At 38.9% G+C, this 26433-nt stretch overlaps 1 protein-coding gene across 4 annotated transcripts in view; it reads left to right on the top strand.

Annotated features, from left to right (window-relative positions):
- Window positions 1–26433, top strand: part of bcas3 (BCAS3 microtubule associated cell migration factor) — a 222000-nt gene that overhangs the window by 54023 nt on the left and 141544 nt on the right. For 2 of the 4 annotated variants that reach the window (XM_017490614.3, XM_017490613.3), the window contains exons 16-17: window positions 12290–12440; window positions 19870–19914. In XM_017490614.3, the coding sequence (XP_017346103.1) occupies window positions 12290–12440; window positions 19870–19914 (196 nt within the window). The remainder of the gene's footprint in view (window positions 1–12289; window positions 12441–19869; window positions 19915–26433) is intronic. The other 2 variants (XM_017490616.3, XM_017490615.3) reach the window with 1 other exon arrangement.

Below are 26433 nucleotides of genomic sequence, written 5' to 3'. Positions count from 1 at the left end.
ACCTTGCACCCAGACCCACTGCCCTCAGTGTCACAGCTCTGTGTGTGCACTGGATTTGTCAAACACTGTCCATGGCTGCAAACACACTTGATTGACAGTCTCACGAGTACACACACGCACACACACACACACACAAACACACACACTGTGCTGACTGCCACAGGAGCTGGCGTGGCTGTCGACACTGTTTACCCATCAGTGCACTCTAGTTCACAAAGCAACAGTGGGATTAATCAATACCCCGTCCACACTGAGAGCACCCTGCTGATGTGTGCTCAGCAGGCTCCAGCAGCCCGGTGGGTGTTTGTGGAGCCCCCTGGAGAGGCTCTAAAGGGTCTTACTTACTCACTGTCACTCTGGGTCATCGATCTCACACACACCCAGTGCTCACACTCTCTCTGTGCACATTTGGGATATACAGCTGTCAGGGGACAATGTTTATTAATTAGTGCTTGCGATGACCAAATCCACATTAAGCAGAGCTGATCTATGACACAGCGTGTCTCGTGTCCTCGAGAGATCTCACTTTTCAAAGCAGTAGCATTAGATTCACCTGTCACAAATTAGTCCTTCGTTTTAGTCTTCCCCTTCTGCAGTGCGGTGACCAGACGAAAAGTTTACACCGATGGAGAGGAATACGAAGATGTGGTGGCGGTGTGCATTTTAAGCCCCGTACAGGATTTTACTTCAAAGCATAGGGATGTCCTAGTTTTTATAACTTCAAGGCTAGTTCAGTGGCTCCCCAGGCTAAAAGATAATAGGTTAATGGAGTCTGGCTTTTACACTCATTCACATGAGTGTGTGTGTGTGTTTGAGAGTGAGTAAGTGAGTGAGTAAGCGTTACGCTTTTCCTCTACCTCTCTTCCCCTTTCTCTGTTCCCCAGAGCCATGGTGAGTCTTGACTCTCCTAAAGGCCCTTGCTTTGAACTGGAATGTCTGGACCACTCACTTCCTGTCAGCACACTCTTCCTCTTTTACAGCTCTTCGTCTATAAGTTACCCTGTCAGGATTCATCAGCACTATTTAACCTCCTTGCGAGTATGTGCCCATTTTTACAGAAAGGATTTCAATTTTTTACTCGCATATTGAAATAACCGTTCACACTCGTTTGATTTAATTATAACCGTTATCGGGTATTTAACGTTTAACAAAGAAATGAGTTTGTCTTGGTTTCTAAAACTCAAGGTAAAATGAAATAAATTAATGAACTCAACATATTTGAGTTATTTCATTGATGTTGATGTTTATCTGAATCTACATTCAGTAGTTTTAAGCCCACTGGTTTTAAGACCCTCTCACACTTAAGGATAGGTTAATTAGACCGAGTTCCAGCCACAGATTTTCAGACAGGAAAAGCCAAATTTATACTAATTGCGTTTCTTTCTTGGTAATACGTGAGCTTTTTGGGTGTGAAGCCGGCAGCAGATTTGAAACCTGTGAAGTTATAGCACAGTAGCCATAACAACCGGCGCGTGATTGTCGGCTGTGACAACACATTGATTTGGGGAAGGAACTGGAGACGTACACATCCTACACTGCTGGCTGGATGCAAAAATAGAACAACATACAAAAAACCCTTTCTTTGCTCCCCGTGTAATTATGGATCTTTTTTTTTTTTTTTCTTTCTATCTGTCGTGTGTCTTTTCCTCTGGAGACGCACTTCACAATTATTGCGTAAGCTTACAATAGGTGCTGCTGTGTCCCGCTCATGTGTACTCTGTGTAGATTTTCACTATTATTCTCTCATGCGTTTTTGGGGAACATTACCGCTCATCGATCACTTTAATAGGAACAGTCGGACAATCATGTAGCAGTAGCGCAGTGCTCAACATCATGCATGTAGAGGACGGGCTGGTTGGAGTCTTTCAGAAACTGTTGAGATTTTAGCGTGCATGATTTTTGTCGGGTTTACACAGTACGGTGCAAAAAAAACAAAAACATTCCAGATCTGCGGTCAGAGATGCCTTGTTGATGAGAGGGACCAGAGGAGAATTTCAGACTCGTTGGAGGTGTTAGGAAGGCTACAGTAACTGAAATCACTGCTCTTTATAACTGTGGTGAGCAGAAAAGAGTTAACGGTTATAATGGAAGAAGACCATATGGGGTTCCAGTCCTGTGAGCTACAGCGGGCACCAAAACTGGACAGCTGAAGACCGGAAAAAGACCAAATTCCTAGACATGTTGCGTGTTGTGAGATGTATCTGTAGTTTATTAGCTCTTGTTGGCTTTTTAACTGGCTTTTTAATAGTGACACATCAGGATCCTCTGCCTGTGTTCGTGTGATTCCCGCTGTGCATCAGCATGTCATATCTGTAAATAAGAGGTGCGTTTTGAAAGCACCAGGAATGAAAAGTCTTCTGGGAGTATGTAAAATATAAGAGAACTATTATATACAGTATGGCATTATATTTGTGTGTATAAATGTGGTACATTGATTCGTCAGGTCAGTTATTTTGATGAACTCTGTATCGTTAGATCACATTGTCTTAACTACAATGTACAGAGTTTCTAATGTAATTACTTCATCCAACTCAAATGAACAGTCTGGTATATTTGTATATATATATGTGTGTGTGTGTGTGGCTTGTAGTCAGGCGCGCAGATCTGATGTGCTCCTGCAGGGTCAGAAAACATACTCTCTGTAATCAAAAGCTGGCTTTTTTTTCCCCGGCGCACACACCCCCCTGAAATCCATCTTGGCGACTTTAACTGCGAGTTGTCTTAAAGATAAAGTGCTGCTCGTCCGCACGGTAAACATCAGGCATCCAATCAAGCCAAGCATCAAAGCGCTGCTCTTGTTTTAACATACCACATGCATCATCGTGCAGATTTATTGCTCCGGTTGTAGTGTGTTGTGTCCGTGCCACAATGCTGTAGTGTATGGACTTACATGCCGTTCCCTCTCCGGCCTTCGTGTGGTGCTGTGCTCTCAGCTTTGATTGACGAAGCCTGCAGAGTGGCTGCTGGAGCTCTGAGAGCAGCCGGATTATCTCATAATGCCTGAGTTGCACTCCTAAATTTCTTCTTGATATGAATCTAATCCAACAGAAAGGCCGCGGCTACTCTGTGATCCGTGTGTTATGAATGGCCTGAACGTACAGTTTTGTTTCCTCTTCTGATCAGGATTTAAAGACACTAATAGGGATTAGTGCAAAATAAATGGAGATAAACATGCCGGCTTTTTTTTTGAAAACTCAGTTTTTGGTATTTGTACATAATTGGAAAAAGAATACTATTAATTGAGAAGTAATATTGTGGGATGTAATTTTTTTTCCTGTCACGGATAAGCAGGCTGGAGTATCACTTTAATGGTTAAATGCTATATTTTTCCTGTTTTTTCCTCCAATTATTACATATAAACAAACAGTTTTTTTACAAGGTTTATATTTATTCACAAACAATTCTTAAGAGGCTAAACTTTTTTTTATATATGTATTTGTGAAAGCAACAGTAAATGTACTCAGTTAATAAAGCTATTTTTCTTTGAATCATTTAATCGACATCAACCCAGTTTACCCAAATATGCATTTTTAAGTGTCGTCAAATGAACTCATAGCTCACCTACAATATACGTCTTTGACGTTTTTATGTCTTTAATGCATCTTGAATGATTTTTTTCCGTCTCACAAGCACGCACGCGGCGTCATGTGAAAGCTTGTAGAGAGGGCCGATGTGGATTTATCAGTCGCTGTGAGCCATGATGATATTCGTTGCCCTTTCCCACCGTGCAGTAGTGTTTTTGACACTTCTCATGACCTGAGGCTCTACAACACAAATTCTCACTATCTTACAGAAAACCTCCTCCTCACTGGAGTTAACTGTACTCCTGATCTTAGAGGAAATGTCCCATAGATTTCATTTAGCCGTACATACATCAGTATTTTATAGGATGTTTTTGTTGTTGTATTCGCTCCTAAAAAATTAACGATAGCACAATGTGCTAAAATCTTTAATATTCTGTATGTATGTAACATGTCTATTTTGACAGTTTGGGCATGGTTAGTTTAAAGAAACAGGCCCACACTTTGTCTTTTATCATTTGCATCATTTTTGAAAGAGAAACCGTTTTCTATTAGAAGAGACGTATTCGGTGCTGTAAGCAGAAATGAAGGTTTGGCTGTGTGTACGACTTTGATGTTTTAGCTAATCACAGCGAGGAGTTTGAATTGAACAGAATGTTAATATTATATAGGCACTACTTGAAACGTTTCTTTCATGGCATTTTCTATGTATAAATGTGGGTGCGGAACAGGTGGAGTATTAGTAAAATGCTGGACGTTTTAATTACATTACACATTTAGAAAATATGCCGTTATTCAAATCAGTAAATTTAGAACGTCGGACTTGCTCTTATATGTCAGATGTTTCCTTTAATTATTGTTAACCACATGTTCTTTTCTTCCCAAACGAGTCCCGAATTAACTATGTGAGAGCAGTTAAACTAGGATTCATTTCGGAGGGGAAGAACACGTGGCATTATGTTGGTCGCATTAATTAAAGGAAACAGTAACTTGGTGTTGATGTTTAACACACAAAAGGCTCCTTATTTAGAAACCGTGCATTTGTTGTGTTCTTATTAAAATTTTCTTAGCCAGGCAGATGGACCAAGGACAGGAGAAACCGGAGTGAAACCAGATTATAATAATAACAATAATAATAATAACAATAATAATAATAACAATAATAATAATGTGCTAATTTATCAATTCTATATATCTGCATTGAAATTTACAGTGGCAAAAGTTTTTATTTAGCTTTATTTATTTGACTTTCTTTCTTTATTTATTTAACTGAGAAGTAAATATTTATCTTTTTAGGAATTAAGGTTTTAAATTAATTAATTAATTAAATAGTGGCAAGTTTGTCTTTGTTTCTTAAGCTACATTGAGAAGAATCTGCTTTCAAAGAGAAAAATTATTTAAATTGTTTTTAATACACAAACACACACCAGATGCATATACTTAAAAGCAGTACAGCAGAAGAGCTTATATTTATTTGTATGGGAAAAGTAATATGTTTTAATTTATTTATTCATTTTCATATGATTCATTTTCATGTGATTCATTTACTTTTTCTCTTCTCTCCTCCCTTCCCTTTCCCAAATATCTCATTGAGAAAAGAAAAAAAAAAAAAAAGAACCCCCCCCCCCGGAAAACTAATATGGAGCGAATTGTATTATTATTATTAGTAGTGGTAGTAGTGGTAGTAGGAGTAGTGATGTATGTGTATGCTTGTATTTGTTTCTGTCTGTATGTGTTAGAAATCGCACTTGCTGAAGTAATGGGATATATAGATTTAGCTGCATGTTTTATATAATGTATGATGTATGGACTAGAAGCCTGGCACATGGGTGCATCCACCGTTAGGGATATTTCTACATTTTCAAGGCAGTGTGCTTTTTGCAGATCAAAAGCCTGCTGTGGTTTAGCTTAAATATGTCCAAAATGGCCTTTTGTCATTGGAGCCTTCATGACTTGGAGGGCTAGATATGCTCCCCACTTACACAAAAGTAAATTGACATGATCAGATTACTGTTTCATGATCAGAGCCACATGCTGAGGTCCATTGATTGAGTCTCTGGATGCCTTCCTGTTCATCCGCTCATGCCCCATTTGCTCACTGCACTCATCAGAGGTGAAAGATGCAGTGCTACACACACACACACACACAGTCTCTCTCTCTTGCTCTCTCTTTCGCAAAAATGCAACTCTCCCAAACAAACTTGTCCACATATGGTTCTAGTAATAGTGTCATCTGAGCCCCTGAAGAGTACAGATTCCTTGTGTCACCAAGGTGCTTGCTGATGAGCTGTAAGTGCAGACATGCTGTATAACTTATTGAATTAGATTTTTGGGCGTCTCTGTATATTTAGCATGAGTTCCTTAATAAATTAGTTCTAAAGATGCCCATGTAGTTATTATCAATAATATTAAGTTGATCATATTTAAATATTTTATATTTCATATATATATATCAGCATATCAGTGGGTCCACAGTTTGTACTGTGTCACTGAACATTAAAATATTCATTGTATATGATGGTAAATAAATTCTTTTATCTGTAGTATTATTTCTATATATTGGCCTGATTTTAAAAATGTGCAATAATAGCTATTAGATAACATAAAAATGCAGACCAAACCGCTTCCTATACCTTATAAATGCAGAATAAAGTATCCCGTCTCTCTTGTAAAAGCAGTTATGCTACAGCAATATGTCCTAATATTCAGGACGTTTTACAGAATATTACACTTGCTGTCAATTAAATGTGCTGTCAAAACATGCTGTCCCTAACATCCATTCAGTGGATGGCAGCTTGCCATGTTTGCGGATGCTGGCTTGACGCCACTGTGAGCTCGAAAATAGTAGCCCAGCAGATACAGTTTAAAAAAAAAAAAAATTTAAAAATTGAAGAAGAAGCTGAGGCAACCTTGGCTCTCGTTCACCATTACCCAGGAGTCAGCGCTGATGTCTTTTCCACCAATGTCTGATTTCCTCAGAAAACAGTAAATCTTGTGAAGTTTATTTTCTTTGCAGCATCTGTGTTTTATAATGGTCCTTTTAATTTGTTTTCACTTTGTCCAGTGGGATTGCTTTTATCCGGCACTTTCTGGTCTCCAGTTTTTTCGGGTTTTTTTTCCCTCCTGGAAGTGAGTATTTTAATAATGATAGTTCTGGGAATTGGCGCAGCCAGACTTGACAGCGCTTTCCCTTTAGCAGAACAGCCATTGTTCCTCTTCCTCTCGTCTTCTCCCTGCCTCTTTTTTCAGTCCCCGCCTCCCGTGTGCTGCACACTTCATCCAAAACATGTCCGTGAAACTTGGACTTAGACGGGCGGGGGGACTAGAATGGGGAAATGGTATATATATTGAAGTATTCCCATAGCAGGAGCAGGGCTTTATATAAGGCACTTTTTTTGCAGTCTCAAATCCTACTCTATTTCACAGCGTTTAACATTTAAACCCGCTGAAATACAGTATGTCATATATCCTTGTGTCGTAATATCCCAGGGAGTGTGTTTCATATTAATACAGAACAGCTTTATATGCTTATTAGACAAGAGTAGCTGGTACATGTCACCTGTTGAAAATTCTTTTTCGGGAGCGAAAGCATTTTCGACACTTTCCCTGATGCAAATAGAACAGCTTGGGAGAGAAAAACAAGATATCAGTGACAGGGCAGGCAAGTCTGTGCCATTAGAAGAAAATGCAAATGAGCGAGAGGGGGCAGGATCCTGAGGGGTCAGGTGACAGCATGACCCAAGCTGTCTCCTGGAGTGAGGCCTGCAACGGCTGTGGATTTGCATTGATGGATCTTCTTTCCATCGGCCTGTCACGTATGAGTGTGCAAGCTCTCGCGCATAAGTCATTAATCAAATGACGGCTCTGTAGCCACCGTAGCTTGGAGTGACCGGGCACCTTACACACCTAGCCGTGCCACTTCCAAGACTTTGGGTCAAGCAGGCGGCGCTGACGTTTCCATCTACTTTGCATCCGACTCGGTGTTGGGCGCGTTTGGGAGCTGTGTGTGGGTTTCGAGCACTTTAAACCTGCTGCAAATGTAGCTGCCCCTGTTTTGTGTTTTAGGCAGATCTTAAAATGATGGAGAGGAGAGGTAATACAAGGGCAGAGTATGTGTGCTTGGAAAGATGCTAAATTCATTAAGATTTTTCCTTCCCCTTCTCGTCGTCTTTGTCTGTCAGAAGCACCATTATGGGTTTTCAGGCTGCTTCCTGTTCAAATTCCTTTTCTTTTCTGCTGCTCTTGCGCACAAAAGGTAGCTGCGTTTGGGGTGTAGTGGTTTTGAAATGTGAAGGGCCCTTGAGAGCCAGGCACTGCGTGGAATAGGGCGGGGGTTTGTGTAATGTCTCCAGCAAAAGCCTGGCTTTATTGAGGGCCATGAGCCCTAAATAGCCGCTCTTGGGTAAGCACAAAGCCAGCGTTTCTGGGCATTAGTGAAACACAGAGAGTCTGGGTAATGATCTAAAACCCCTCTAAAACACTGGTGCACGGCTGTTCTCAGCGCTTTCACTCCCATATAATCAGGTTTTATGTTTTTGAATTTTCTCATTGAGGGCTTTTGCTCTGTGTATAACCTGAAGTTCTTTAAGATTACTGACATAGTCTCAAAAACATAGCGGCTTGACAAAGGAAACATAACGGAGTAAGAAAAACACTTCCTTAGTGATTAAGCTGTATATTTATTCTATAGGATATATGTTATTGTGGCTTTTGCTCACTCACACGAACACACATGCGTGCTCACACACACACACACACACACACACACACATGAAGAACAGAATACACATCACAGCTACACCATCTTTAATAGATCAGGATCAGTTTCCAGGTTCAGCTGTTTGGCTTGTATCGTGTGTTAATGGGAATTTTTGGATAATTATGCAGAATAAAGATCTATGAAACAAGATGAGCTATAAAAACACAAGATCACATTTATACAAGTTAGTAACAATTCTTTGAGGGACTTGACGTTTAAAGACTTAGCTAATTAAACTTAATGTTAGTCATTGACATAAAGTAAGCAAGGCAGTGCTACAAAAGTATCTTACAGCGTGTGTGTGTGTGTGTGTGTGTGTGTGTATATATATATATGTGTATATATATTTATTTATATATATATATATATATATATATATATATATATATATATATATATATATATATTTGTATACATATGTATGTATATGTGTATATTATATTGTAATATCATTACAATTATGTGAAATTATAATGAAAATCTTATTATTTAAAAAAAAAAAATTAAAAAAGTTTACACGCACATGCCACTGATTTACTTTGCACTTTCCAGTAGTTAGGTCCAAACATTTTAATTGTGTAGTTGCTGTTACATCACCTAAATTTATGCTGCTTTTCTGAAAATTGTTAAGACTCATGTTATGATTGTAAATACTAAAATGTACCTTAATATGACAGTAAAATATGCTTTTTCTTGTCAGTAAAGGTGAATGACATTTGAAGGCTCTGGTGTGTTTAAGGTTTAATAGAATTTGCATTACACCCTGCACTTCTGAAGTAAACAAGCCTAATGTTACTTCATTATCGCACTTAATTTCTTTACTAGGCCGGGGCTTAAGGTATTTGAATTGGCTATGGATGTTTTATATAAACATGCAGTAGTGCGTGCTGAGGCCTGTAGAAAACAGGTGTTCTTTTTATTAATGAAAATGCTCTGGTCTGTTTTGGCAGACTATGATGATGTTAATGGTGCAGCTGATGTGTCACTCGGTGTTCAGCAGCAGATATACATGTATATAAATATGTGCAAGTATAGATAGACACTGCAAGTATAGATAGATCCAGCGCCATATGTGCAACAGGTTTGTGTGCTCAGCTTTACTTCAAACCTGTACTGCCCTCTACTTGCATTTCTGTTTTTTCAGGTTCTCACTTCAAGAGAATCGTTGAAATCTGTTAGACTCCACAAGGGCACCTTTTTAAACGGGGGAAATTGCCTTCAGGGTATGATTGTATGTCACCGGTATTGTGTAGGCTACTCCTTTGTGTGGGGGTTGTTTGACGAGTGGGGGTCATTTAAGCATGGCTGGTGATTGTGGTTGATTAACGCAGGCCTCTCTAGTGTAGCATCTTGAGCCAGTTAGTCTTAATCAGGCTTGTTCTGGACACTGAAGAGTTTCTCTAAGAGATGTCTGTGTGTGTTGTGGGTGTAGGTAAATCACAAGAGGGGCTGATATCATGTTATTGTAAAATTAAACCGGTGAGATTTGGGGATTTTTTTTCCCCCTGTTTGAAACGAATCGTGCTGGATATGGATTAAACTGACAGTTGCAAAAGGCAAGTAGTGCATGATCAATGAGAATTCATGTCCCATTTTATACTCTAAATAAAATGCTTAAATAACATCGACACCACTGGTGTGCTAATTTCATATATAATGAGGTGACCTGCAGTATAATTATGTTCTGCAGTTATTGTAATTTTCTCTGTATTGCAGAAATGTTACGAGATTAAAAGCTGTATTTTGTTCATCAGTGGAACTACGAGAGTTACCGAGTACTAGCTGAAAGATCAAACTCTCTCACGTTTAATAATAGTTTCTCTTTTACTGTGTGTGCACACGTATCACTTTAACAGGCAGTTTTAAGATCCTGTGTTTGTGAATTGCAGACCTGATCGCTGATATCTGGGTTTAAGTTTGCCATTATGCTTTAACATCGTCACCCATGTGGAGGCTTAAAAGTAATATTCACTAGAAGGCATGTCCGAGCCTTCTAGTATTAGTTTCTCACCAATCTAGACGACGCAAATTAGCACATAAACCCTTCTTTTTTTGATCGGTTTGTAGGATACATGAGAACTCGTCTTTAATTACTATAATAATAATGAGTCCCACCAAGAATTCGCGATTTTCCGATCGTAGAAAGTTAACTCAGACTCAAGCAAATTTTCATAAAATTACCGCAGATTTTCCGCAGATTTGGGCCAAGACTCATGATGTGACGTCGTCACAACGCGCATTCAGCCAAATCTCTCTTTGATTCACATCCATCGAACATGAGTACCGCTAAAAGGTCTCATTTACCAACAAACATCACTGCAGAACCATTTCGTGCAATTGCAATTTCGCCGATTCAAGTAGTTTTCCGCAAAAAAAAGCACAAAAAACGCTACAAGTTACATCACAAATTTCGAAAACAATCACAAAAACCCCTGTGAAGTCCTGTATGGACTGAATAGTACAGTCTGGAATAGTGGATAAGTTTGCAGGGATGTTTGCACAGCTCTAGTTTTTTTTAGTGTGTTCAGTATAGTTCGTGCTATACCGCCTTCGGTGTTTAAGTTGGTAGTGCATCATGCACATGCATCATGCACATGCATCATGCACATGCATCATGCACATGCATCATGTTCTTTTTCTTTTTGGTTTGTTTCTTTTCTTTTTTCTTTTTTTTTGGCTTTCCATAATGGACACAACAAGTGAATGCAGGGTATACAGAGCAACCATCGTGTGCACATCAACATGTGCACTAACTTAAAAACAAGTATAACCTTGGTATACATTGTTATGCCTGCGGCTCTGTGTCGAGCCATGCCAGACTTTCTCAAGGCAGCTCTTCAGCCTAGCTCTTTAGAATTCTTTGAGTCATGATGATGCTGGACGAATGCAAGCTGCCATTTAATGCATGCAATTCCGAAACTCCTCCCAAATTCATTCATTTTTAAACTGAAGTACGATTACAATATTGTAACGGCAGCTAGCAGGAGGTCGGCATCATCACCCGACTCTCCCTTCAGGCCAGTAGCGCGGCTCGACTAAATCCACCATCCATCAAGATACAAGGAAGATGAGTATCAAGGCCTTTTCTCTGTCCTGCACCCTGGTGGTGAAATGAACACCTCCAGGTTGGATGAACAACCGAGACCCTGTTTATACGAGTGCGTTTTCATTTTAAAGTCAAAACGATCCTAGTCCACACTACACGGCCGAATATACATGTCACCTGACCATGCATACACACTGGGCATGCGCATACAAGTGTAAACATGAAGTTGGTTGCTAGTCACCGGCAGTCACAATAAACCGGCGTTCCGTGTAGGGTTTACGCCTCTTGAAATGAGATTTGTTGGCGATTGCTCTAATCATAGCTCGCCTGTTGAGCATGTAACAGCTGCAGTATTATAAAATACAGAATTTAACTGCACAATGGCTGCTTAGAATGACAATAAAGCAGCAAAGCTTGCGGTTCAGTCTCTGTGTTGTGTATACGATCAAGGCAGCGTAATGGTCGTATAGTAAGGGGTTGATAAATCAGGGAAGGATACACACAATCTGTGGGCGGAGCCACACCTTCGTTTTCAAAAGTCTTCATTTTGGTCCGTTTACACGGAAATGCGAGACCGGAGTTTTCAAACTAAAACGGGGTCTTCTGCGTTTCCAAAAGTCTCCGCCGGAGTATCGTAGATGATGAAAACGCACTCATGTAAACAGGGTCTGAGTCACTGGCTGTTTTCAAATGAAAACTGAAGACCCACCTAATATTAGCGCCTAATGAAAATTTTAAATACTCGCTGTGTTCTGATGTGTGTTGTTTTAGCTCGATGTTTCTTTAGACCCAGACTTAGTAAACTAACACAAGGATATGTTTTTGATAGAAACTACAAAGCACTTCTGTTAGTTGTAAGGTTTTTGTGACTGGAAAAGTCCTACAGTAGTTCCATAGCTTCATCGCATAAGTCAGATGCTAATTTGTCTTTTCGTTGTTTTTTGTTTTTGTTGTTTTTTTCAGCCAAACATACCAACCAAGAGTCCTATAACAACCTCACCAACAACAACATGGGGAATCCACGGCTGTCTCCTCTGCCAAGCCTGACGGTGCTGCTGCCGCTGGCTCAGATTAAACAGCCCATGACTCTGGGCACCATCACCAAGCGCACAGGGTGAGTTCCTACACATGCTATTCAGGATCAAACTACCATTTAGCTACAAAATGGGTCCTCCTGTTTGTAAGGTACTAGATTGTGCCATATTTCTATGTATTTATCATTCAGGACTTGTGTTTTCTTGTTACGCCAGCATTCGTAGTCTTCATAACCTTAATAAACGTAAGATCGTAGAGTTTGCTTGACACTATTCTGGCTTCCCTTGTTAGCTGCTTAGGGCTAGATTTTAAACTACAGACATGTCTCAGCTGATTTGGGGTGTCATGAGATTTGTTTTAAGGGGGAAATTGGGAATTTAACATGGTAAAAATGATTTTATTTTGCAAGGGTATAGCAATGCTGATTTTAAAGGCATTTGTTGAGTTTTTATTTATGAATAATACCGGGTCAATGAGTGTGAATAGGATTTTTCTTCTTTTTTTTTTTTAAACCACAATTTATCACTCTTCCCCTTTAAATCTGTCGCCTAGCCGTGTCACCTCTCTGTCCTTTTGGCAAATGACATTTTTAAATTTCCCATCAGGATCAGTGATATTTGGATGTACGTGTTTGTCAGCGAATAGAGTATTGTCCTCTTCACGGTGTGGGTTTGCATGTATTTAATTTTTTATGTAGAACATAAGACAAAAATTATGAACATGAGCTTATTTCATGCAAACCCTGTCAGTTTTCAAAGTAAGCACGAGCGACTTTGCATCTGTTGTGCGGACGGGCTTTAGATTTCTGTCTTCTTGATGCGTATATTTGGACTGGTATGCAAACCCAGTGCTGTGTTCTCCTGCATGTTGTTCTTTTCTCTACTCACCGTTCAGGCAGAATTGATGAATAATACCTGCCAAGCGCGCACCATAGCTTGCGGATCGCCTCCATGTAATATGAACACAACCTTAAAGACTAGTCAACCGTATCAACGACTGCAGTAAGCATTTACATACTGGCTCGTCATAATTACGATTTATTCCAATTGTTTATTTTTATTTAAATGGAAAGTTTGAATGGGAAATCCACTAACGAAACAAGTGACAAGGCAGGGGCAATGGCAGAGCGATAAACCCGGAGATGGTGTACTGCGGGTGCAGGCGTGGAGGCTCACGTTTTAGTTGAGATACCTGTAGATTTATGGAAATGTGTAATATTTCATAGAAATATGCAAACAGAAAATTTTTGCATGAATGTGAACAATTCCTAGTGTGGAGTTACATTACCTATGTGTAATGGCGCTACTCTTCCATTTTGCTACCTCTTAAATACAGATTTCAGTAGATAGGATTGAGTGTTAATAGTTGCCAGTGTTTAATACGTCTCCTTATATTACGGCGGTGTTGAATTCTCAAACGGGATTGGTGTTGATTCGTTTTCTATAAGAGCAGCTCTGACTGTAGTTCCAGCTGTAATCCAAATCTCTGGTTTATATTAATGTTCTCGTTCTAATACATCATTTCATAGTAACAACTCTTTCACACGGACTAATCGAAGACTAATAATAAACGCAAAAAAAAAAAAAAAGTGTTATTTTTAAAAAGAAAAAATAGTTAAGCTTTCTGTTCAGAGGATTCTGCTCTTTCAGGTTTCTTAGTAACATGGCAAGCTGGATTCCTTGTCTTATCAGTATCTTATCAAGAGAGAAACAGAGAGAGGTTGGTAAGGGAATGAAGTAAACAACATGAGGAAGTAAGTTGTATTTTCTATGGGAATTTTGGGATAATGCAATTAAAAAAACAAACAAACACTGAATCGAAACACCAGATGTGAATAAAATCTTCAAAATACGCATGCTCAGTTGAGGCTTAACATTTTTCTGTTCGATAAGAATGAAGGACACGCGCATTAGCTATGATATAAATTCCTCGATGCGTATCAAAAAGGTCACGTGACTTTGCTTCAACAAATCACGTGATTGGATAACTTCCTCAGAAAAGTAAAAATGGCAGAGAGCGAGATGCAGCAGTTTCCCCAGAAGTGACTGTTTTGTTCTCTTGAACACGTGGGATTCACACGCTTTATTCGCACATGTTTTTTGCCATATTCCAGTTTCATTTTCCAAAGTTAAATTCGCAAATTCGGATGGAGACGTAGCTAGTGATAACAGGCACGAGCTTAACTCATGCACATTCAACAATATTAAATGTAACTAGGGTTAAATCGGTGATGTTTATTAATAAATGAAAAGTTGTAATTGTTGATATTTTTTGTAGAATATGAGGAATAAAACATTTTGGAACGGGCTGTTATTGGAAAGTAATCAGCCTTGGCGTGGTAACAGTAACTCCGTTCCACTGTAAGCCGCATCACACCACTTTGTCACGTATTTTTTTATATATAACAGTGCTCCCTGCTGTGTTTTCTTTCTTTACTTATCCTATTTCTGTAGTAACATTTAGGGAAACTATCCATCCTTTTCTTTAACACGGCCCCGGCCACTTCCACACACCTCCACTTTGATTAACGCCGGATATCGGCTGTGTACATGTTCCCTCCCTCTTTTGTCTGTGTTTTCTTTTGTGTAGATGCGTTTATTTTCATTCTCGTCCCTTTTTTTTTTTTTCCACCTTTCACGTTCTGTCTGTCTTCAGCTCTGGCCAGCATGTGAAAACTAAGCAGCAACTCCACTCTGTCAAAGCCTGCCTCGGATAATGTCCATCCAGCCGTTCCTCAGAAAGCCTTAGTACATGTGTGTGCTGAAGGGACATGTCTGAGCTCTGCACACTGCCTCATTATGAAGGGAAGTAGATATGTGGCATGAGCAACCTTGTACCAGTGCAGAGCGGAGCAGGTTGTAGGTTGGAAGCCTCCCCTGCCCTCTTGCGTGTACGTATCAGACACTCACACTGACTGTGCCGGAGCAGTGAAGGCCCATCTGTCAGACAGCACAGGCCTCCGCAAAGTGTGTGTCTGTACGACACTCTGAGCACATGCATTTACACCTGTGTGAACAATCCTTGTTGGCAGGATGGAGGTGGGACACACCAGGTGCTCAGCCTTTTGTGTGTGTGCTGCGCCGCTGTGTGTTTATACACTCATGTCTACTTCAGACTGCGCACGCGCACACACACACACACACACACACACACACACACATAGGGTCAGGGATAGGGCAATAAAAAGACTATTTACTGAAATCCCACACACACCATTGGTACACTGGTTCAATTTTAAAGCTATGAGAACTATAGCTGAAAAAATTAAAGTACTGTAAATATGTAGTAAGTCATTTGCAAAATAATCAGGTTTTAAACGTGAGTATGATTTTTAGCTTTCTCAATTAATGAAACATTCAACTGTAATTCTTATTGAGTTTTGGTAATTGTCTAGTGTTTTAGCGCTAACGTTTTTTTTAATCTGAAATTTATTTATTTATTTATTTATTTATTTTACTTTGTTCATTTATTTATGAGAGGCGATACATTACTCAATATTTGTCCATGGTCAAGTTAAAAAACAAACAAACAAACAAAAAGAACAGATACAGGAAATGGCTAAAAGTTTGTGGATACTTGACCATCACACCCATACTGTATGTTCTTGTTGAACATCACATTCCAAATTTAGTCCCTTTTTCTGTTATAATAACTTCCATTGGTCTGGGAAGGCTTTTCTCTAGATTTTGAAGCGTGGCTGTGTGAATTTGCTTGTTCAACCCCAAGAGCATTAGTGAAGTCAGGCACTGATGTTGGGTCGCGGAGGTCTGTCATGCACTCGGCATTACAGTTCATCCCAAAGGACTTCAGTGGAGTTGAGGTCAGGGGTCGGTGCTGGGCACTCGAGTTCTTCCACTCCAACTGTGGCACATTTCATGGAGCTTGCATTGCGCACGTTTGGGCATTTTAGTTCCAGTGAAGGAAAATCCGCATCCTACAGCATACAAAGACATCCTGTACAATTGGATGCTTCCTACTACTTTGTGGCAACAGTTTGGGGAAGAACTACACGTCTGTGTGTGTGTGTGTGTGTGTGTGTGAGAGAGAGACAGGCAGCTGTCTGCATACTTTTGGCCATATAGTGCAGAACAGGATAAAAAATAAATTATCAAAACAACATGAAAAGAACATTGAAGATAAATGTATGTAAATAAATGTATATTGCATCAAAAAGCAAACACACTAAAAACACATAAGACCATCCATGATACAAACCAGACTGATTTATCTGTGCATTTTAAACACGATATTTACGTAAGCGTTTGTTTGCAGGACATGGCGTCTCATTCATTCCTTCATTCCTTGTTTATCTGTCTAGAATGTTCATACGTAGCATTTAAATTAGATAATTAATCTAAATCGAAATAAGACTTCTCCTTAGTCAAAGATTTTTACTTAGTAAGGAATATAGACGGACTGATTGATTGCTTGATTGAGTACTTTACTATTTTATTTATCACAGAGGGAAATTGCAAGCGTACTACAAATCAAAACTTACAAGGACAAGTTAGAATAAGTAAATAAGTAAGTAAAGTGATAGGACTGGCATCTCCTCCAGCTTCACACCCAGTTTTCCAAGCATGACTCTGACCAGGATAAAGTGCTTACTGAAGATCAATAAATAAATGAATATATTAGTAGGGGCATGTGATCAACCTTAAGTGTCAGAAAAAGATCAGATGTCTTTCAATATAGTTCCGGGTCATGACAACCATGAAAGTTATATTACGTTAAATAATATGAATAAATAAAGAACATGGCTTGTGCACAGGAAAGATGTGATGGTGACAAATCTTATGTAAAATATATATATTAAGAAAAGTTTAAAACCTATTTTAGCTGAAATGTATTTATAATAATCATGATTTCATTGTAGAGCAAAATAATAAAAATGAACATTTAAGCATATGTATGTTTGACTGTAGAATACAGAGATCTTTGTGTTATGCTCTTATGTCTGTGTGGGTTTTTTTTTCTGAATTAATGTGCTTTTATATCATTACTGCCTTTTGTTATATTACACAGTGCAGTTGCTATTGAAATAATAGTGCTGATGTGAGGTGACATGAATTAGCTGTGCAGTAGTAGAGCGTCTGTCTAAGCCGACATGTTTTATTTTTATACATACGATGAGCATGTCTTGTAACACTACATGAGGACACAGGACACAAATAGTATATAGTGTGTGTGTGTGTATATATTTGTATAGAATAGTAAAGGACTTCAGGGTGCTAATAAAATCTCACAATGCAATGGGTTAGTGTCCAGACGTATATCCTGGCGTCATCTGAGCATCCATAATGCACTTTTTGTTTGTAGTGAATTGCTAGTAAGGCACAGGTCTGTCTGTCTCTCTCTCTCTCTCTCTCTCTCTCTCTCTCTCTCTCTCTCTCTCTCTCTCTCTCTCTTTCTCTTTCTCTTTCTGACTGCAGCCAATCAGAGTAAGCCCAGCGCAAGTAACGATCGTGATTGGTTATACACAGCAGCCAATGAAAATAGTGAAGGCGGGGCTTAGTGCTGTCAGTTAAATAAATAGCCTGAGTGTGTGAAAACCTGTTCCACTATACCTAGCAGTGTTTCAGCACAGCTAACTGAAACAGCTTCTGATGTTTATTCTGTATTTTTAACAAAAAATGTTTAGTCTCATATGTTTTCATCTGTGTTGGCATTAACAAGAACTAATTTTGTGTGAAACCATGCTCGAATAATTATGATTTAGGTTCAAATCAAAAGTAATTCCAGGTTCAATAGCACTAACACACACGATGATTCGGATATCTGATCAAAACAAGCTTTCTGAAAGTAAGCAGTTGTTATTCAGACCTTGATTTTTTTTTTTTTTTTTTATTTATATATATAGACTTGGTTAACTATTCTGTTTTGCTTATGTATGTAAAGCAGTTTTTATTATTCCAGTTTAAACCCCCTGTCAAAATTATCACTTGTGTTACCACCATGAACATTTAACCCAAGCCACAGGCGCTTCCATGAGGATCTGCAAAACACACACTTACTTTTCCGTTTATCCGTTAACACAGCTGGACATTTACTGAAGCAGTTTGGCTGAAGTACCTCACTTAGGGATGGAGGCAATTGAGGACCAATCCTGCGTCCTGCTGGACTGATCATGTACCTCTGCCATGCCTTTATCCGCCAGCTTGAGTCTCTGTGTAACTATGAATCAGGATAAAAATCAGAATATCACATGCATATGGGTCCTCAGCATGCTGCTGCCATTCTCACCATGTTGAGTCGATCAGCGACGCACACGTGGTCCATCAGCAGCTGTTCCTTAACTGTTCTCCAATAAGAAGCAGATTTAAAGAGGATGTCCATCTATTTGGTTTTTTTTGGAGAGTGATAATAGTAATGCGAGTTTTGCTCAGTAGAGCAATGTACATTACGAACCTTTTATGGAAATATACATTCATGGGCAACTTTAATAGGAACACTGTCCACCTGCTCATTAATGTGATTAAGCAATCATCTGGAACGGCGCAATGGATAAAATCATGCAAATTCAGGTCAGGAGCTTCAGTTAATGTTCACACCAAACATCAGAATGGAGAAAATCTGATCTTGGTAACTTTGACCGTGGCATGGTTGTTTGTGAAAGACGGGCTGGTTTGAGTATTTCAGGGATACTGATCTGGGGTTTTCACACGCAACAGTCTCTAGAGTGGTGAAATATTTTGTATTTCACACACAGTGGTGCAAAATACGGAGAAAAAAAAATTGAGTGAGTGACAGTCCTGTGGGTGAAATCGACTTGTTGATGAGAGAATGGACAGAACGGTTTGCGCTGACAGGAAGGCTACAGTAACTCAATTAACCAATCTTTACAACCATGCTGACAGAAAAGCATCTCAGAATGCACAACAACAACAAGGTTGAGCTTTGAAGCTGATTGTCTTCATTGGCGGAATATCACATGGGGTTCGAATTCTTTCAGCCAGTACAGGAATCTGATTAACTGGACAGTTGAAAACGGGGGGAAAAAGACCAGGAGATGTTTTACATTGATTTAAACTGCAATTTGAACTAGACTCCTGATAGTGCTGAGGAAATACTCAAAGAATGTTAGGAAAAACTTTTGACGCAGAATAGGGAACCCATCCTCCTTCAGGCACTACTGGATAGTGGACTTTAGTTCTCGTTTCTCATTATTGCTTTTTATCTTTAAATTATTATTTATTTATTTTTTAATGTTAGCAGTTAATATCCATTTGTTGATTCCTAAATTGACCTTTGGCCTTATATACATAATTTTGATGAAATAAACAGGAATATATATATATATATATATATATATATATATATATATATATATATATATATATATATTTTTTTTTTTTTTAAAGTCAGACCGTGATCTCTCTTGAGAGAATTGATTTTTGTGATATCCTCAATGATTGTTTCTGTGATGCTCTATGCTGACTGTTTTTGACCAATTAATTGGACATTAATGGTTTTTTCATGTATGTGTGTGTATCTCTCCCGTCATGAAGACCCTACCTCTTTGGGGCAGGATGTTTTTCCATTAAAACTCCATGGTGAGTTTTTCCAATTCATTCCCAGCATGCTTCACTTTGTATTCTCTCCCGTGGAACGACTGTATTCATTTCATTCATTTGATATTTTAGCTTGCTGTTATCAGTTCATTTTTAGAAGCCTGTGATAACACTTAATACGCTTTTCCCCCCTCTTTCTCTCTGTGCTTCATTGCATCTAATTTGATGAGAGCTGAGCATTTACTTCATTAGCATATATGATAAAATCATAAATAATTAATAGGTTCTTTAATATAACCGTAAACACAAACAAATCCAAATATGATGATACTTATCAAACTTATTTTTCTTTTGATTATTTTGAAGCATATTTTATAGTTAGTCACTACATCTAGGATTTTGTTTTGTTTTTTTGTTTTTTTTGTTGAAAATGTATATTGTTTTTTGAGTATAACAGTGTGTTGTGGTCTCAGTGTGTTCATGTTATCATGGAGAGTGTGTCTCTGCCTGTGAAGGGTTTAGTCTCAGAAGCACTGTGTTTCAGGAACATCACAGAGCTTCACTTGTGCAGTGCTTGACTTCAGGCCAGGTTCCCACAATTACTTATCCATTGCTTGCTTCATTTATCTTGTTTGGACTGAAAGACAATGATTGTTTAGTCAACCGCATCATCTTTGTCCTCCGGTTCATCTTAATTTGTGATTTCTAAGACCTGCGACTTGGGAAAAAAAGACACTGAGCTCCACAGGGGAGGGGAAGAATGATGGCTGAGGCAGTCATGCATGCTGTTCCTCTTTTTGATTTTAGTTAATTGTAATTATACTATAGTGTTATTGAATGCTTGATTGTGATTGGTTAGAAGGTGTTGATGAATTTTCTATAACGGAAGCTCAGACAGTAGGTCCAGCTACAAGGTTTATTCTAATGCACTCACTCAAATACATTCTAATTGAAGATTAATATTTTATACATATATATATATATATATATATATATATATATATATATATATATATATATATATAAAACACAAAACCTGTATGATCGTTGATAGGGTTAAGTTTTCTTTCGTGAGGAGATGTTTATTCAAGATTCTCAGGTGTCAGTGTTTGTTACAGTTTTTCTTTTACCTTTTTTAAGGAGTAGTTAGGGAAGTAACTTTTTATAGTTGCTATAACATAAGAAATAATAGGAACTAAAGATGTTCCACAGCAATAAATGACTCAAATCTGATCAAAAAAATAAATAAGTAGGGTGTGGTGTTTTCATTAATGAATGAAAAGCTGTAATCCTTTCCAAATCGCTGTGTTATGAGAGGAATAAAACGTTTTGGGATTTGCTGTTATAGGAAAATCATTAGGAGGCAAGTTTGCATCAGGCCAAATCACACTACCGATTCGTTGATTATTTTACTCTAACAGAATGCCCCATTATGTTTTATTCATTACTTAGAGCCTGGAAGAAAAACTTAATCTGTCTGATCTCAGGTTTGTAGCAACGACTAAATGATACATTTCGTTTTATTACCAAAAAACCCCAAAACTAAACATTTCATAATATGTATTGTTTATAGTTCTCTAGAGCATGAGAAATGTTAACAATATTTAATAATGATTATTTATATCTGTTTCTAGCAGGGCTAATGATTAAACTTTGAATCATGCTGTGCGATAGTTAATCACGATTAAAGCGTTTAATACTTATTCTAATACTTGGATTAAAACAATCTTCACTATATTACTCAATATCATCACCCACACCTGCAAAAAAAACAAAACAAAACAAAAAAGTCGAGCCAACACCCTGGGTGTGTTTGACTAATCCAGATTAATCGCATGCACATCTGTACATGCTGTGTCATATTTTCTGGAAATGTTTGTAGTCAATGTGTAGATTATAGATAAGCTAGATTTATGAGTGGCCTAATTTAACTGGCCCACTTACAAGGAATCTCAGACCCTTAAAAGAATCCCATTTGTGATCATTTTGGTAGAAAACTTCCACTAGATGGTCTCGTTAAGGTTTTTGAGCAGTCTGGATTCTGCCTCTGAATAAAAAGCATGTGCTGCCTTCCACTTGGTCTGGGAATGAGAGCTCCACCTCATGATCGAGTCCTCCTCTGCTTTTTAAAGTCTTCTGTTTTCTGTTTCATTGCTTTGAGAATTCAGAGAAACTGTAATATCCTTAACGATTTCCTTCCTTATAAGTTGTTAATGCAAGTGGCACCAGTACCATTTCCTTCCCTGCACTTCATTTGCTCGGATATTTTCTCAAGTTTCTTTTAATTGAACGGAATAACTCTTCAAATGGCCCACAGGATCACGTGACAAAGGCTGAACCGTGAAGCCAAACTTCAGCTTGTCCTGTGATAAAATCTTCGACGTGTCCTTTGACGACGCGTGTTTTTAAAAGATTATACCTTCGCCTCGAACTCTGATCCATTCATGCTTTCCACGAGTAAGAGTGTGGTTAGAGCCCCAAACCGTTATTACACAACCGCATGAGCTCATCGTTCAGTTAAATCTCGCCGCACTCCAGGCCTGCGGAACTCGCATTAGTGGCTGTTTCATCGTGGAAAGGAAAGTCGCACAGGAATGAGAGTGGCTTTCTGAGCGGTGTTGTGATGAGGTGGAACGATGGAAATGGAGGAGAAAAGTCCTCGTTCTTGCCTCAGCGTTTGATGCACGGCCACGCTGTTTACGGCGGAAAAAAGCACTCAAGTGGCCACCATTAGCACGTTGTGTACCGCAGCCATGTGCTCTGCCTGTGTTTGGGGAAAAGACTGCTGTAAAACAATAAATATGATGCTGAAGGACATCGCCACATGCTGCTGAACTCCTTCAAGCGCTCTCTAATACGGACCCTCCTGATACACTCCAACCATATGGACGCCCCTGCTGTTCCTCCAAGTCACGGCCAGTGCAGCGCTGTGGCTCTTTGTAGCTCTGACAGGACCTAGCGCTCTGCCGTATTTGTTTACTACAGGCCCGGAAAATAAATGGTGGCTGCTCCTGGACCTTCGATGGCGCCTTGCCTGCTCCCAGACTCTAATGCACGGGGACTTTGATCGTGGACATTACAGATTGAATTATGCCCTTGAGGAAAAGCTATTAGCTCAAGTCAAGAGGCCTCATTTGTTAAATTAAAAGTGGAAATGACATGCGAGGAGTCTTTTCAGTGAATTAGTAAGACAGGAGAAAAAAACCCCTGCGAGCAGCAGAAGCAGAAAGGAAATACAAAGAGAGGAAAAAGGAAAGAAGTAACGGCTGAAAAAAGAAATCTGGATCCTGTTCAGGAACATTCATCTTTCTTTCTCCAGCGGTACACTAAATATGTTTATTTTTTATATTTCATTGATATTGGGTTACAGTATTTTTTTTTTTTTTTTTGCAGGATGCTCTCAGTGCCAATATTTATCCCGACTAAGCCACACATACACATGGTCTGCGGCATCGCTGCAGCCTGCGTTGTCTGTCATGAGAGCCGAAACCCCAACACTTTCAAGCCACTTACAGTGAGAGTAAGAGGAAGAGTGATTTAAAACGCAGACATATCAACGCCAGCGGTTGTTTTACTTAAAGAACCAGAACATTGCGAACCATGCTGTGATCTGGCTCTGCTGGCAGCTGCCACTGACCAAAGCCTCTTCAAAGAGTTTTCCTTAAAACCTCACTGGCAAGACACTTCTCAGTTGCCCGGGTTCAGGACCGTAGCCAGACCTGCTGTGCAGCTCCGACCAGCGCCGTGCGCCGCTCTCCTTCTCATAATAATAGGCTGTTTTATATTCAAAGGTTGCCATTTATACATTAAAACAGATCCTAAAGAATAATGTTATTCCCAGATTTTATTATTGACCGCTCTTAGCAAAGAAGAGTGAGCTGATAGTGTTTCCTCTGCACCGCTCTGAGCTCCTGTGATTTATTGAAATTAACGATAAGGCATCCTGGAGTCAGGTTATGTTTCTTATGCTAGTGGAAAGAATACTTAAGTCTTGAGGCTTAAAGGAAAACTTCGCCCTGAAATATGGAGGTTTGTGATGCATTTAGTGCTTGTGGTGCTAATTTGTTAGTCGGCGCAGTATTCTGGCTTATTCTTATGAGGAGTTGGCAGGTTCTGCCGCTCTGACATCACCATGATTGTATTGATATAGCGATCACGGTTACAATGCTGTTTAATAGCAGAAAAAAATTTCAGCAATACAAAACAGTCAGTTTTCGCTGTTAGCTCCTAAAAACAATAGAGCATAAGCTTTGCTTCTCACTCACCATTCTCCAGAGATATTCAGTGCCATGTTAATGGGAAATCCAGTGTAGAAGTATTGGAGACATCAAGCATTGGACCGAAGGTCACAGAATGCAATTCAGCTGTGTGACTCAGTTGTGCATATAGTTCTGAGGCAGAGACTTGGCTTAGCCAGTTATCAATCTACAAGATGACTAACGGTGTTTAGCATGCAAGTTGAAGCTTTGGAACGTTATCTCTGGTACAGTGGGGATGGGCGATATGGCAAAAATCTCATATCACGATACTCGAGGACGTTTCAGCGATGCACGATGCGTATCATGAGATATAATTTAGCTAACAAACTGTCTGCAAAACAGTAGCCAAATAAACAAACGAAAAACATAAGCAGAGTTTGACGATACTTTTATTCATTGCCTACATAGACAAAAAAAAGATTCCGTTTAAAAAATATTACATCAAAATCAACGGCATCCATTCACTACCATTTAATTTGTAATTATTAAAACCGTAATCATCATTAGCGTTTGAAGGATCTGGAGAGATTCTGTATGGAGGAATGGTCTCAGATCCCTTGCCATGTATTCTCCAACGTCATCAGGCATTATAGGAGAAGACTCAGAGCTGTTATCTTGGCAAAGGGAGGTAGCGCAAAGTATTGACTAAAAGGGTGCCAATAATTGTTGCACACCTATATTTAACAAAGATTCTTTTTTTTCTTTTTTTTTGAGAAACCTGTGTTGTGTTTGCAATTGTTTGGTATTCATGAGAACAGAGTATTTTTGTTAATTTTTTTGAACAAACGATCAAAAGGTTAAACAATAAAGACAATTTTTCACAGCCTTATTTGCTCATATTTCCCAAGGGTGCCAATATTAGTGGAGGGCACTGTAGCTGCTTTTAGCTGACTGAGTTGTAGCTGTGGACAGTGTTTGTCATATTCTTACAGTCATCAGATGGACCAGGAGGAGAAGAAGACATGAGAAAAGAACACACAGAAGACAGGCCAGGCAGTACAAAGCAATACCCCGATACATCAGGATCAGTACCGCTCACAACTCCCAAATATAGTTTCTTTTTTCTTTTTTCTGTCTTTCTTTATTCTTTAACTGTTCACTTCTACAACACTAATAAATACACAGCAGTAGAAGCCCTTTTTTCTGCACCATAGACCTCATTCCATGCGTGGTGCTAGCTAAACAAAGACGTCATCATCACTCCTCATCCTAAGAGTAATTTACGACTCGCTGACAGCTTTAGAGGAAGTGAAATAGTGAGAGTTGAGCACAGCAACAGGTCACTCAGCACCTAGCAGTGTGTCATGCAGGGCAGAAGGGAAGAGTTCAACTCCTGGACAATCTGTTCACATTAGCCTTCAAACGAGCCTGGCTTTATATTTATATTATCCTGTATATTTATAATATCCACAGCATTATTTTCACTGATTTGCACAGTTCAAAATGATAAAAATGCTTTTGAGAACAAAAACACAACCCAGATCTTTTGCTCCTTCCAGTAGCATATTAGTAATGGCTAACATAAAGGAAAACATATCAATGATTTACTACGTCTGTTATATCCCCACATTATTTACTGCTTTGTTTTTTTGTTTTTGTTTTTTTTACACATCTTTCCTAGATCTGTACATTTCATATACTGTGTGTAGTTGTCTCCTGTGTCTTCTCTTAGTGCTGAGTGTCTTACATGGCTGAAGTTTACAGTAGAACTTAGGAGTGAGCCAGTTATGCCATGCAATAGTTCCCGTTCAGCTTCCATATGGCCCCCTCATTACACTGCTCAGCCATTTTCTGTGTTCGGTTTCATCAAACCGGTTTTGGCATTCACAATAATTCAATAGCCTATAATAAATTCTTTTAAAGGCCTAATCTAGAACGAGACGTGCAAAGACAGCTGCTCAGCCTCCATTTGAAGCAGATTTACAAGCGAATGACAGCAGTCATATGACCGGCTACTTTTTGCATGTATGTGTGAGAAGCTTTTAGGGATACAGAACATGAGCAGTAGGATTTTATTAAAAATAAATAAATACATAAATAAATAAATGCATTTATTTGGTTAATTTAAAAAAAAAAAAAAATTGTGATGTCTTCATTATCTGAAAATTTTGAAATGCACTGTATGATTAGAATGTTAATGTAGAGATTGCACTTTATAAAATTCAATGATTTCGAGTTGAGTGCTTTCCATGCATCAGACAAGGTCAACATTCCTGCATATTCTAATATATTGTACATATTCACAAAAAACAAACAACAATAAAAACAGAAAAGAACAAATAGAACTCAACGCCAACAACAA

The sequence above is a fragment of the Ictalurus punctatus genome, chromosome 17, assembly GCF_001660625.3.
Source record: "Ictalurus punctatus breed USDA103 chromosome 17, Coco_2.0, whole genome shotgun sequence".
In the NCBI taxonomy this organism is placed as follows: Eukaryota; Metazoa; Chordata; class Actinopteri; order Siluriformes; family Ictaluridae; genus Ictalurus; species Ictalurus punctatus.
The sequence above is the reverse complement of the archived record's forward strand: the minus strand, read 5'-3'. Positions and strand labels throughout refer to the sequence as shown.